At 43.6% G+C, this 13,432-nt stretch overlaps 1 protein-coding gene across 6 annotated transcripts in view; it reads left to right on the top strand.

The window, feature by feature from the left end:
- The window catches only part of LOC106824112 (NACHT, LRR and PYD domains-containing protein 1b allele 5-like), a 50,216-nt gene extending 36,784 nt beyond the window's left edge, over positions 1–13,432 (top strand). For all 6 annotated transcript variants that reach the window (XM_044770953.2, XM_044770954.2, XM_044770951.2 and 3 more), the window contains 4 exons: positions 7,348–7,401; positions 7,648–7,728; positions 10,300–10,566; positions 12,022–13,432. In XM_044770953.2, the coding sequence (XP_044626888.1) occupies positions 7,348–7,401; positions 7,648–7,728; positions 10,300–10,566; positions 12,022–12,041 (422 nt within the window). In that variant the 3' untranslated portion in view covers positions 12,042–13,432. The remainder of the gene's footprint in view (positions 1–7,347; positions 7,402–7,647; positions 7,729–10,299; positions 10,567–12,021) is intronic.

Raw genomic sequence — 13,432 nt, 5'->3', positions numbered from 1 at the left:
TGGAGAGGTGGCTTTATGTAAGAGGTGCCTTATGAGGCCCAGCAGTGTGCTTCCCTCTTGTTACCAGCTCCAAATGTTCCAGGAGTGTCCCCTGTGTGGGCTACATGTGTCCTTGTGTTGTGGTAGGGTTGCTCTTGTTGCAGGTGCCTTGGCGGGCTAGGCTGTTCCCTTGACCTGCTGGTTGTAATGGTCAGCTGCGTGTAGCTGCTATGGACCCTCCAGTCACTTTCTCAGGCATAGGAAGCCCCACCACAGTTGGCTGCAAGGTCTAATGGCACGTTCCTGTTGTAGTTTTTCTGTTAAGTGATTAGGCCCCCAGTGTGGCTGGTTGCAAGGCTCAGGGGCTTACGGTTGCTGTAGGCCTCAGGCCTGCAAGGCTGTTGTCAGTTCTCTCAGGATTGCAGCTGAGTGGGGCTGGCTCAGGCATGGGAGCACCCACTTGTTTCAGGCTTTGGAAGGCAGGGCTGATTCCCTGTGTAGCTGTTTGAGATGCACAGGTCTGCTGCAGCTGGTAAGCCCCATGACCCACAGGTCCACACCCACCGTCAGCACAGTCCTGGCCCATGCACACTTCCCAAGCCCCTGTAGTGGACCCAGTCGCCCCACTGCAGAGGCCCACACAGACTCCACCAACACCCCACACTCTCCACCTGCTCCTCACACGTGCCTTGCCTCACAGAAGTGGACCCACTTGCCTGCCTATAGAGGATCAAGGCACCCAGTCTATGCATGCCAAAAAGTTGCCCAAGTGCTTGCTGCTGGCTGTGGCCAGTCCCTAAGGTGGCCTGCCTGCCCTGGCTGAGCTGGATTAAATCAGTGCTCTAGTTGGTGGGGCAGACCCTGGGCTAACGGGCGAGGGGAAGAGCTCCCATGATGTCAGCCAGCATACCTGTACTGTGTCACAACAATGGCTGCCACCAATGTCTCAGTCCCTGGAGAGGTCTCACGTCTCACCAAGATGCACCCAGAGCCTACCAGGTGAGTCTCTTTTCACCAAAGGACTTTGTATTTTTCTTTCTGGTGATTTTAGGTTGCTTTCCAAAACAGATGCATTTGTGTGGGGACCCTTCAAGAGCTAGCTTTTTCCCACTTATGTCCAGTAGCTTTTCTGGGGGTATTCCCCATGCATTTAACAGCCAGCAAAGCCAGATATTATGAGACCCATCTCAGCTGTGCTGAGTCCGAAGGATGCTTATGGTAGTAATGCTCCCTTGCTCAGGTACCCAATTCTCCAGGGATGGCTGCATACCAAGGAGGGTGGCTCCTGGTTGGCTGTGAAGCTCCACAGCTCATGAAGGTGGCATTTTTCTCTCCGGAAGGAATTTCTGCCTCAGTCAGGACTGTCCGTTGTTGTGGGGGTTTTCTTTATCCTGTTTTCAGTTTTCTCTCCAGGGTAATTTTTCCAAGAATAGTTGTTACCTGGTTGTGTTCATGGGAGGAGGTGAGTTCAGAGTCTGCCTACACCACCATCTTGATACCCTCCTTCCTACTTTCATTCTGTTGCATGTGGCTGTCCAGTTTTCCCAGCACCATTCATTGAAGAAACTCTCTTTTCTCCGTTGTATGTCCTTGGCTCCCTTGTCAAAGATTAGTTGTCCATAGATGTGTGGATTTCAATTCTGTTCCATTGATCTGTGTGCCTGTTTTTGTGCCAGTACCATGCTGTTTTGATTACTGTAGCTTTGTAGGATATTTTGAAGTCAGGGATTGTGATGCCTCCAGCTTTATTCTTTTTTTTCTCAGGATTGCTGTGGCTATTTGGGGTCTTTTGTTGTTCCATATTAATTTTAGGAGTCCTGTTCTGTTTCCATGAAGAGTGTCATTGGGATTCTGATTGGGATTGCATTGAATCTGTAGATTGCTTTAGGTAGTATGCACATTTTAACTATGTTTATTCTTCCAGTCCATCAGCATGGGATATCTTTCCATTTCTTTGTGTCTTCTTTGATTTCTTTCAATAACGTCTTATAGTGTTTAAGTGCATAGATCTTTCACCTCCTTGGTTAAATTTATTCCTAGATATTTTATTCTTTTTGTTGTGATTGTAAATGGAATTGTATTCTTGAGTTCTCTTTCTGCTAGTTTGTTATTACTGTATAGAAATGCAACTGATTTTTGTATGTTAATTTTGTACCCTGCAACTTTGCTGTAGTTGATTATTTCTAATAGTTTGTGGTGGATTCTTTAGGACTTTCTATATATGGAATCATGTTGCCCACAAACAGCGAGAGTTTTACTTTTTCCTTTCCAGTTTGGATCCCTTTTATTTCTTTGTCTTGGCTAATTGCTCTGGCCAAAACATCCAGTACTATGTTGACTAGGAGTGGTGAGAGTGGGCACCCTTGTCTTATTCCTGTTCTCAGAGGGATGGCTTTCAGTTGTTCACCATTGAACATGATGTTGGCTGTGGATTTGTCCTATATGGCCGTTATTATGTTGATGTACTTTCCTTCTATACCTATTTTATTGAGGATTTTTTAATCATAAATGGCTGTTGGATCTTCTCAGATGCTTTCTCTGCATTTTTTGAGATGATGATGTGATTTTTTTTCCATATTTTATTAATGTAGTGTATGACATTGATTGATTTGCAGATGTTGAACCATCCCTGTGTCCCTGGAGTAAATTCCCCTGGAGTGTGGTATGTGATCCTTTTAGTATATTGGTGTATTTGATTTACCAATACTTTTTTGAGGATTTTTGCGTCTATGTTTATCAGCGATATTGGCCTATAATTTTCCTTCTTTGTGTTATCCTTGTCTGGTTCTGGTATCAGGGTAATGTTGGCCTCATAGGATGAGTTTGGAAGTGTTGCATCTTCTTCAGTTTTTTTGGAGTAGTTTGAGAGGGATGAGTAGTAAATCTTCTTTGAATGTTTGGTAGAATTCTGTGTAGAAGCCATCTGGTCCTGGACTTTTGTTTGTTGGGAGGTTTTTGATTATTGTTTCAATCTCTTTACTTGTGATTGGTCTACTCAGATTCTCTATTTCTTATTGATTCAGTTTTGGGAGATTGTATGAGTCTAAGAATTTATCCATTTCTTCTAGGTTGTCCAGTTTGTTGGCATATAGCTTTTCATAGTATTCTCTCATAATCCTTTGTATTTCTGTGGTATCTGTTGTAATTTCTCCTCTTTTATTTGTAATTTTATTTGAGCCTTTCTCTTTTTTCCTTAATGAGTCTGGCTAAGGATTTGTCAGTTTTGAATCTCCTCACAGAAGTAGCTCTTAGTTTCATTGATTGTTTCTATTGATTTTTTAGTCTCTATTTCACTTATTTCTGCTCTAATTTTTATTATTTCTCTCCTTCTGCTGACCTTGGGCTTTGTTTGTTCTTTTTCTAGTTCTATCAGGTGTAGTTTAAGATTACTTCTTTGAGATTTTTCTTGTTTATTGAGGTACACCTGTATTGCTATAAATTTCCCTCCTAGGACCACATTTGCTCCATCCCATAAGAGTTGGTGTCTTGTGTTTTCATTTTCATTTGTCTCCAGGTATTTTTTGATTTCTCCTTGGTTTCTTCATTCATCCAATGGTTGTTCAGTAGCATGTTGTTTAGTTTCCACATATTTGTCACTTTCTCAGCCTTTTTCGTGTTGTTGATATCTAGTTTCATAACATTGTGGTTGGAAAAGATGCTTGATATGGTTTCAATCTTCTTAAATTTATTGAGGCTTGCCTTGTTTCCCTACATATGGTCTATCTTTGAGAATATCCCATGTGCACTTGAGAAGAATGTGTGTTCTGCTGTTCTTGGATGGATGTAATGTTCTATATACATCTATTAAGTCCATCTAATCTAGTATTTCATTTAAGGCCACTGTTTCCTTGTTGATTTTCTGTCTGGATGATCTGTCCGTTCATGTAAGTGCTGTGTTGAGATCCCCTGCTATCATTGTGTTGCTGTCAGTTTTTCCCTTTATGTCTGTTAACAGTTGCTTTTTATACTTTGGTGCTCCAGTGTTAGGTACATACATATTCTGAAGTGTTATGTCTTGGTGGAATGTCCCTTTTATCATTATATAATGCCCCTCTTTGTCTCTCATTGTCTGTTTTATCTTGAAGTCTACTTTGTCTGATATGAGTATGGCAACATCTGCTTTCTTTTGCTTGCCTTTTGCTTGGAGTATCATCTTCTGTTGCTTCACTCTGACCCTATGGTTGTCTTTCAAACTGAGATGTGTTTCCTGGAGGCAGTGTTATTGTTGGGTCTTGTTTTTTAATCCACCCAGCCTCTCTGTGTCTTTTAATTGGAATTCAACCTATTTACATTTAGAGTGATTATTTATATATGAGGGCTTGGTAGTACCATTTTATCTCTTGTCTTCCAGTTGTTCTATATTTCCATTGTTTCTCTTCCTTTGTCTTTCTGACTGCCATTTCAGTCTGGTGGTTTTCTCTTTTTTTATGATTTGTGGCTTTGCTCTGATTTTTTGTTTAGTCATTACCATGAGCTTTGCATAGAAGATCTCTTAGATAAGATAGTCCATTTTCTGATAGCCTCTTATCTCCATTAGCCTAAGCAGGTTCCATCCCTTGCCTCTTCCTCTTCTCAGTTATTGTTGTCATAAATTGTTCTTATCTGTGTTGTGAGTTTGTGACTAAATTGAAGTGTTTTTAGTTATTTTTGATGCTTTCCTTTCTTTTGTTTTTGTGTTATAATTAAGTATTTACTGACCTATTCTGACTTAGAGCTGCAATTTTCTGATTCTCTGTGTCTATTGATCACTTGCTCAAAGCTGTGTAAGCCTTTGCTTTTTTGTTTCAGGTAGGAGGGCTCCTTTGATCATGTCCTTTAAGGCCGGCTTAGTGGTGATGAGCTCCCTCAGCTTTGTTTGTCTGGGAAAGCCTTTATTTCTCCTTCATATTTGAAGGATAATTTCACTGGATAGAATATTCTTGGCTGAAAGTTTTTGTCTTTCAATATTTCGAATATATCATTCCACTTTCTCCTAGCCTGTAAGGTTTCTGCTGAAAACTGCTGAGAGCCTGATAGGGGCTCCTTTGTAGATTATTTTCTTCTGCCTTGCTGCCCTTCATGTTTTTTCTTTGTCGTTGACTTTTGCCAGTTTTAATAGTATATGCCTTGGAGAAGGTCTTTTAGCATTGATGGAGTTCTGTTGGCTTCATGTCCTTGTAGTCCAGTTTCTTCTCCAGGTTTGGGAATTTCTCAGGTATGTCTTTGAACAAGCTCTCTGTTCCTTTCTCCCTCTCCTCCCCCTCTGGAATACCTATAATTCTTATGTTGCGTTTCCTAATTGAGTTGGATATTTCTTGAATAATTTCTTCATTTTTTAAAACTCTTGGTTCTCTCTCTTCCTCCACCTGAATCATTTCTTTCTGTCCTCTTAATCACTAATTCTGTCCTCCGTAATATCAGTTGTATTTTTTAAATCCATTCTACATTATTTTTATCTCATTGATTTTGTTCTTTGTCTCCAGAATTTGGGTTTTTTTAGAGTTTCACTCTCCTTGATGAAGTATTCCTTCTGCTCATTAGTTTTATTCCTGTGCTCATTGAACTGTCTTTCTGAGTTTTCTTGTAACTCACTGAGTTTCTTTTGATAACTATTTTGAGTTCTCTGCCATTCAGATTGTAAATTTCTGTGAGTTCAGGATTGGTTTCTGGAGACTGGGCATTTTCCTTCTGCTCTGCACTGTTACTGTAGTTCTTCATGGTGTTTGATGAATTGATCCTTTGGTGGTGCGTTTGTGTTTGTATCAGGTTCACAGATTCCACCTGCCACTACCGGGCCGAGGTAGGAGCTCTGTTTCTGATCCCGCCCCATCTGCTGGACGTTTTGCCAGAAGGGCTGCTCTGCATTTCACACTGGCTGCAGCCACTTAGCAGATCACACACGCACAGGCGGAGCTTCTGTGCTCTGCCAGCAGGTTGCTCTGGTGCAGGACCACTGTGCTTGGCAGGGGACGGGGCGAGCTGGTGCAGAAGGCAGGAAGAGAAGGGCACTTTCTTTTGCTTGAGGGCTGGCTCTGTGCCAATGGGCGTCTCAGCTGAACTGGTGTGCTTGGTGGGGGCTCCTTCACAGGAATTGAGCTGCACCACTCGGTGGGGAGTGTTTCCACGGGTAGGGCTGCTGTGGCATGGTGGGCACTCCCACTGACCAGGCTACAACTCCAAAAGTGTTTGAGCCAGGCAGGCTGCCCCACCTCCTCTTGCAGTCACACTGGCCACCGTGTGACAACCCATGACGTAGGTTGCTCTGCTGGGGAGCGGGAGGAGTGCACTCACCTAATTCCACTGCCTCCCAGGGATCCAGTCCACCCACCACCAGATGCACAGCTGCGTTGATCTCTCAGATGTCCTGTTGTGCTGTGCTGGGAATTCTGCTGGTTGTTGAATCTTCATTTAGCTGTAATTTAGAGGGGAGAGACAAAGGGAACAGCTCACACCACGATGATGCTGATGTCACTTCTTGATTTATTCTTCAAATATATTATTCTTATCTCAGCACTCATGGTGCCTCCACCTTCAGCTTTTTCAGCTTCCATGCCTCCTCAGCTGCTCAGGTGTTACTTTTTAATCACAGCAAATGCCACAGTAATAGAGGTCTTTAACATGCAGCAACCTGAATGACAGATGTTTTTCTGGACTGGGAACGGATCTCTTGCTAGTTTTAAAGACCACTTTATAATACCTCGTGTGTTTGATTTTTTTAAGCTTCTTCAATAATGCTCTCTGTTGTAAGATATTTCTGGTCTCCATTGTATCTTTGGACTAAGCTAATGGTTGAGGTTAGTCGTTGCTGTGCAGGCGTCTTCCCTGTAGGGACCTGTGGAAGGCAGCATCAGACGGGCACATCATAGAGCAGGGGCTGAGTTGCAGACAGGGAGCTTGTCAGAGTCCCGGTGACATGTGCAGAAGAACTCTAACACAGCATTCTCCAGAATACAGTGCGATAATATGTGGGACTCTTTTAGGTGGAGTACATATAAATACATTTGCAATGAAAAATGTTTATTTTTGTGGCTTCCTTCTCCATATGGCAAGTGATAACAGTGTTCTGTTTGCAGCAGTTATAGATTTAAAGAGGTACTGGATAAGTAACCTTTCAGCTGGCATATGGGTGTGGCGAAAACCATAATGGTGGCAGGCAGATGACTTAGTTTGGGAAGCACTTACCTCACAGACCTGTTGGAAGGAGTACTGGTTATTTATCTCAAAATTCCAGCCCAGTGCATTTGTGCACATACCAGTTAAAGCCCCAGACCCATACTTGCACTTCAGAGAGGTTGCCGAGATGTGAGAGCTCCACACGCTTTCACAGATTGACTTCTGTAATTCACATTTATTCTGCTTTTCCAGTCAGTGCTTATTGTGCTTTAACAGGTGACTGGATTCAGCACGATCAGAATCGGAACATTTCGAAAAGCAGCATGAGTGGTAAGTGCTGGTGGCTGGACTCCACTCTCCTATTCCTTCCGTCTGCTGGGATGTTTGCTTTGCTGTGCAAATGTGGTGACGTTAAGGGTCTGTTACATGTCCTGTAGCTCTCTCAATCATCTGAACAACATTTGAATCATTTCAATTTGTTTCTACTTGAATGATGATTTAAAAAGAAACTCCAGATGGAAGGTGGGTAGGAAATAAACATAAGGCAATGCCAATTTGTTGATTTTTTTTTTTAAGGTAACAGGCGACGAAAATTGAGTAGCAGCTTACCTGATGAGGAGGCCTATGATAAAAGAATGAAGCAGGTTGACACTTCAGGTTTGTAAAAGTGTCATCAGTGGTATAAATTAATTCCCTGGTCTCTGCCATCAACATTCATCTAACACATGTACTGTTGGGTCAGTCTTCCTGGAGCCACATCCCAGTTGTGCCTGTCCTCCCAGATGCCTTCTCCCTGTGGCTCCTCAGGCGTAGATAAGGTCCTCCTTGGTCTGCCCCAGCCTGCTTTTCCAACTTGACTCCCCACTCCTCCCCTTCACTCAGTCTACGTAGAATAGAGGGTTGTGGGGAGCTCCCTTACAGGCCGTAAGGATAGGGGCAATCACCATCTTCATGTTTCCATAGCACTGAGCATGGAGTCTTTTGTGTAGAAGATGATGAATGTTGATTGAATGAGATTGTGAATGTCTGTGTGTGCATTTATTGACTTCACAGTTGTTAGCTACATCTGGGGTGGAGAGTCTCCAGCTCAATTATTGGGGGCAAGTGTCAACCTAATTTCTTCCAGTTAAATGGCAGAGACCAAGGTTCAGTAGTTGCGAAGACACAATAGAGATTTAAGACATAGGACAACAGGTCCCTTACTAAGGAGCTGGAAGATGGAGTATGGAGCTCAAAATTCAAGTCCAACCAGAATTCACAAACCTGGGTTTCAAAACTCAGACTCATGAGACAAAGTCTCAAGGCTTTAGAGGCCTCATGTAACTCCCCAAATTACCCCTTTCCTCAAAATTCCTTTCCTTTTACAATAATTGTGAGGTATGAATGTCTAAAAGTAGGCGAGCTCTTTCTCTGTAAAGTGGAATAAGATGATCTTCAGTTTCTGAAAGCTGGAGGCTGTGTGGTGGCGCTACAGGAGTTTCTGTGCATCACCATGGAATTGTTTATCCTTAGTTTTATTAAGTAAACTTCAAAATAAGTGAGGCTCTGGAATTATTTTTAAGACCTGACTAAATTGGAATACGTTTTTTCCAGTTTTATTGAGATATAACTGACAAATAAAATTGTGTATACTTAAGTGTACAATGTGATGATTTGATATAGACATTGTGAAATATTTACCATTCAAGTTAATCAGCACATCCATCACTTCACGTAGTTACCGTTCTTCTTTTGGTGGCGAGAAGGCTGAAGACGTACTCTCAGCGAATTTCAAGTCTACAGTACAGCGTTACTGCAGATGGTCACCAGGCTGTACGTTAGATCCTCAGAACTTACTCATCTTATCACTGAGCAGGACACAATTTTAGGTTAAATTGATATATATGAAAAGTTTTTCTCGTTTCATGCAATTATTTGGCTATTTGAAACTAGTTCCAATAGCAAGTAACTAGAAATAGAATTAAAATTATTAAATACCTATAAAGATGTGGAATTGCCACCCTTTTTGGAGTTGAGGATGTGGTATCTAAATAAATTAATAAAGATTTACTTTTGTTTGGGTATTTCCACAACATTCTTTGAGATATTAAGTCACTATCCTGGTAGTTTTAGACTCAGTATATCACTGTGTTGCTTTTAAAAATATGGTCAGCACTCAACCTTAACAGAACCACCTTGAGATCTTGTTGAAATTTAGGTTCAGAGTCTGATACAGTAGGTTTGTGATGGTCCTGAGAGGTTGAGTATCAGTAGGTTCCCTGTGTAGTTTTCATCACATCAGAAGTTTTGAGAGCCAGGAGCAGCCGACCATGTGTCAGGAAACCACCAGCAGCGCAGGCCATCTTTAGGGACCCAGGTCATCAGTCTGGAAAGTCAGAGAGTGGGGAAAGGGCCCAGGCACAAGTGTTTGGTTCACATCAATAACTCAGCCACAGGTGAGTAGAGGTGTTGCCGTCCCAGAGGAGGGGCAGGAAGTGGTCTGCTGACCTCTCACCCTCTTCCCGCGTCCCCTCCAGCATATCGCTGTGAGGATCCTTACCCAGAACTCTGCAGCCAGTGAGCTTTGCTGCACCAGAGACAACCAGCTAAAAGACATAAAAGTGGAAAATCTAGCTTAAGGGTAGGACTGATATTTTTATGGGACCAGTGGTTTGCATTGGCAAACATATGCCCCTCCAAGATTATGACACTGTTTCTTAGAGATCAACAGATAATATGAAAACCATCCCGTGACTTTTCTGTGGAATGCGCTTTTTCCTGGAGTGCCAGGAGATGGCACTATGGAGACTGCGATTCTGATCTGCTGCCACCCTCTGTAGTGACCACTGAGGTAGCATCCGTATGTGGTGTGACATTAGATAAAGACCGAAGTGGGCAAGGGCAAAACTGTCTGTTTTTATTTTTGGGCCACATAAATTATTTTTGGTGTCTGACTTTTTTTTTATTGCAACTTAATTTGTACTGCTTTGTGAAAGAGTCTCGTTCCCTGACTCACTGATTATCAGAGTGAACCCCATAGCCCGGTTTAATGTTGTGTGAAATACTTCCCTTCAGCCCTTACAATAGTTTGGAAAGCAGAGATTTTTTGGCACTTAAACATATTTTAAAAGCAGTTAAAGTTACAAATCATGGTGTCTTTTTCCTATAAGGAGCATACAATTTCATTATAAATAGTTATAAATGATTGAAGTGGTGAGAGGAAGTGCTGAATTCCTCGTCTGCTTTTAGATGGAGTGAAGGCTAGAAGCCTGTTAACAGATGCTCAGTTGATCACGCTTGCTGGGAAGCTGGGGAAGGAGTGGACAGAAGTGGCCATGGCCAGCCTGGCGTTGGACACCAGAGATATTGACGATATCCAGGAGAAGAAAGATGTTACCATCTATAACTTTAAGGTGCTGAAGAAGTGGCAAGAAAAGGAGCAGGGTAATGCTACAGCCCAGAATTTATATAACTGCTTGAAAAACGTCCCGGTTGAAGTCCAAGACATGCTGAAAGGTGAGCAGGAAGTTGTCCTAATTAGGCCTTTTCTTGGAATCAAGTCATGTCTTCGTGAATGGCAACTTTCTGGTGTAGAATGTATTGCTTGGCTATTTATAAGCGTGGTTCAGAGAAGCACGCAGATGTGGCAGGAAGCATGTGGGCTGCCGTTGTCGAAGTGCAGAGGATTTGTGCGTGGAGTCGCCAAGAGCTCGAATCCCAGCTCAGGTGCCGGCCAGCTTTACCCTAAAGGGGCAGCCTCCCTGCGCCGGCCGTCAGATGGCGCCGAACCCGCCCGCCTGGGTGCTAGGTTTGTTGTGAGAATGAAGAGGTGGTGCCGGTGGAGTTCGAGGCAGGGGGAAGGCTCGGCGCGGCGTGGATGAGAGCGCCGAGATGCTGCTCTGTGCTGAGCCGGAGCAGGAGCGGGCGGGGTCGCCCTGGCGTGGCAGCACAGCAGGACCAGCCACTGGGGCACCAGCGAGCCCTGAGCCCAGAGAAGGGAAGGGAAGCGGAGCCCAGAGAGGGCTCGGCGAGGCACCGGGAGTCTCAGCCCAGGAGCCACACGGCTCCTTCCTCTGTTTTGAGCACTTCTTTTTTTGTGGCTTGACCTAGCACGCTGTTATGCCTGAGGTCAAGTCAACTCAAAACTTTTATTGTTCCATGTTGTTACTGCACGTGTGGTGTTACTTCTCAGAAGCCTCAGCAAGTCAGAAGTTTTATTTGGAATTCTCTTTGGACTTTTTATTCCAAAAAGAATGTGAAAGTGTGCTAACGCCCCAGGAGTTTATAGGAAAAGGAACAGCCCTCGGTGATCTCCAGGGGCCTTCAGACCCACCGAGGGCCGCTGTCTGAACTCCCTGTGGGACTTCGGTTGCCCCGGAGGGGGAGGGGTTGCTGTCAGTATCCAAAGGTTGCTCCTGTTCTTAGATATGTTGAATCATGTAAATGCCTGAGGCCCCAGGTAGAAGCCGGCTTATGTGCATGCAGGGCTGGCCTCTGGGCAGCAGTGGCCGCTGCGCTCTGACAACCAATAGTCAGTCTCTTCCATCGCAAGTAGCTCGGCGCATCTAGCTCACAGACCCTCAGTAGTGAGTTGCCGTTTGGTCTTTTGTTGGTATCTGCTCCTGACCACCCTAGACACTTGACTTGCTGACCCCTTGGAAGATTTTTTGCAGTGAAAGGGATCATAAAAGCTTAGTAGTTCAATCTCCTCATTAAAAGAGAAAAACCTTCTATGAGTTAAAAACAAACAAAATCCCCCAAATGTACCAGTATCTTCTGCTCTCTTGTAGCCAAAATATCTAGTTAATTGGCTGAATTTTGTGTTTTTATCACGACGTTTTAGTATCTTCCACGGCAGCCTTTGTTGCCGGGGCTTATTTTCAGCCCTTTTGAAGGGGCGAGTGTTGTCTTTAAAAGCATGCCCCTCCCCCTGCAATGAATTCCTGAGTTTGTTGGGTTCTGTTTTGTTAGGCTTCTTACGGGGAACATGAAGTTTGGAAGACGGACTGAGAAAGGAGGCCTGGGGACCTTACATCTGCAGAAGACCATGTCAGCCCGGAGTGGGTGTAGACTCGATGAGACCTTGAACTTCACAGCCTGTGCAGGCGGCTCCTGTTGATCGTCAGCCACTCTACAGCTCACAGCCCTCAGGGAATGTAACATGTTTGGAAACTTGAGGAAGAAAACACACCTCTAATATCAAGATTTGTTTCTGCACCTCCCGCTCGCACATCGCGCCCTGCACGCCCGCCCACAAGTACACTGACACAGGTGCTGAGCGGGCCCCAGCCAGTCAGATGAGAAACGTGCTCATCTTCTTTCTGGAGTCTGTGATCTATGAAATTCACATCAAGTGTTTGAAACATTTTTAGCAATTAAGTGGTGATATACTTGCAGCAATGTAATTTAGCTTTTTTCTCATTGACATTAATAATGAAGAGAAGTTCCTATTCTTTTAGTTCCCACTCAGACACACGTGCCCCTGGTCCAGTGCGTCTTTGTATGTGGGAAATGGTTTTCATATCGCGCATTGCTAACCTGTCTGGCTGGTGGTCTGTTGAACCACTGAAGCAGTCGTGTTGCCTGGTCCTCGAGCGCTGAGGGAGGAATGTAATCTCCCCCATCGCAGTGTCAGTGTGCACGCTCAGAGGCGGTCCCCTCCTCTCACTGGGGAGTTCCCCTGGATCGATCCTCAGGGAATCCTTGTGAGTTTCCTCAGCCCTCCAGAATCACCAGGCCAAACACTACATTTTCTGACTCTCGCCCTGGGATCATTTACTCCACTCAGAGGTAGCCTTAGCCGCACCAAGGGAGAACGGTGATCTCTTCTTGAGGAAGACTTGCCCAGGGAATATCGAGCCCATTGGCTCTTATAAATCAGTGAAGTGGTTTTTATGGGATCCGTAGATGTTATCATTCTCCCAGAATCATGTATGTGGTGATTAACATTTTGGATACGTTTTGTTAACTTATTTGAAGGAACTATAAATTACCATTAGTCTTCTGTAGGTGTTAGCTGGAGAGTAAAATAAATCTCAATGAATTAATCGGAGAAACACACTTTAACTATAGCTTTGCCTGTGAAGAACAAATTTACTTTATAGGGAAGAACATATTTTTATTTGTCAGGGATCCTGTGGAGTTCAAATCAGTGTCACTTTATAAGTTTTGCTTTTAATTGTACTATATTTTAGGAAACACATGGAATTTTCATATTCAAAAGAGTAAAATACTTAAAGGACTTGAATTTTTAAATGTTTATAAGTTCTCTGAAGAAAAGCATAATTTCAGAGATGCTTTGTATATAAGCTGGTTTCCTAACAATTTTCAACCTTGCTCATACTCTGGATGAAGGGAGGACAAATAAATCTGCATTTATACA

Source organism: Equus asinus, chromosome 5 (assembly GCF_041296235.1).
Source record: "Equus asinus isolate D_3611 breed Donkey chromosome 5, EquAss-T2T_v2, whole genome shotgun sequence".
Taxonomy (NCBI): domain Eukaryota; kingdom Metazoa; phylum Chordata; class Mammalia; order Perissodactyla; family Equidae; genus Equus; species Equus asinus.
This window is presented reverse-complemented; position numbering and strand designations above follow the sequence as displayed.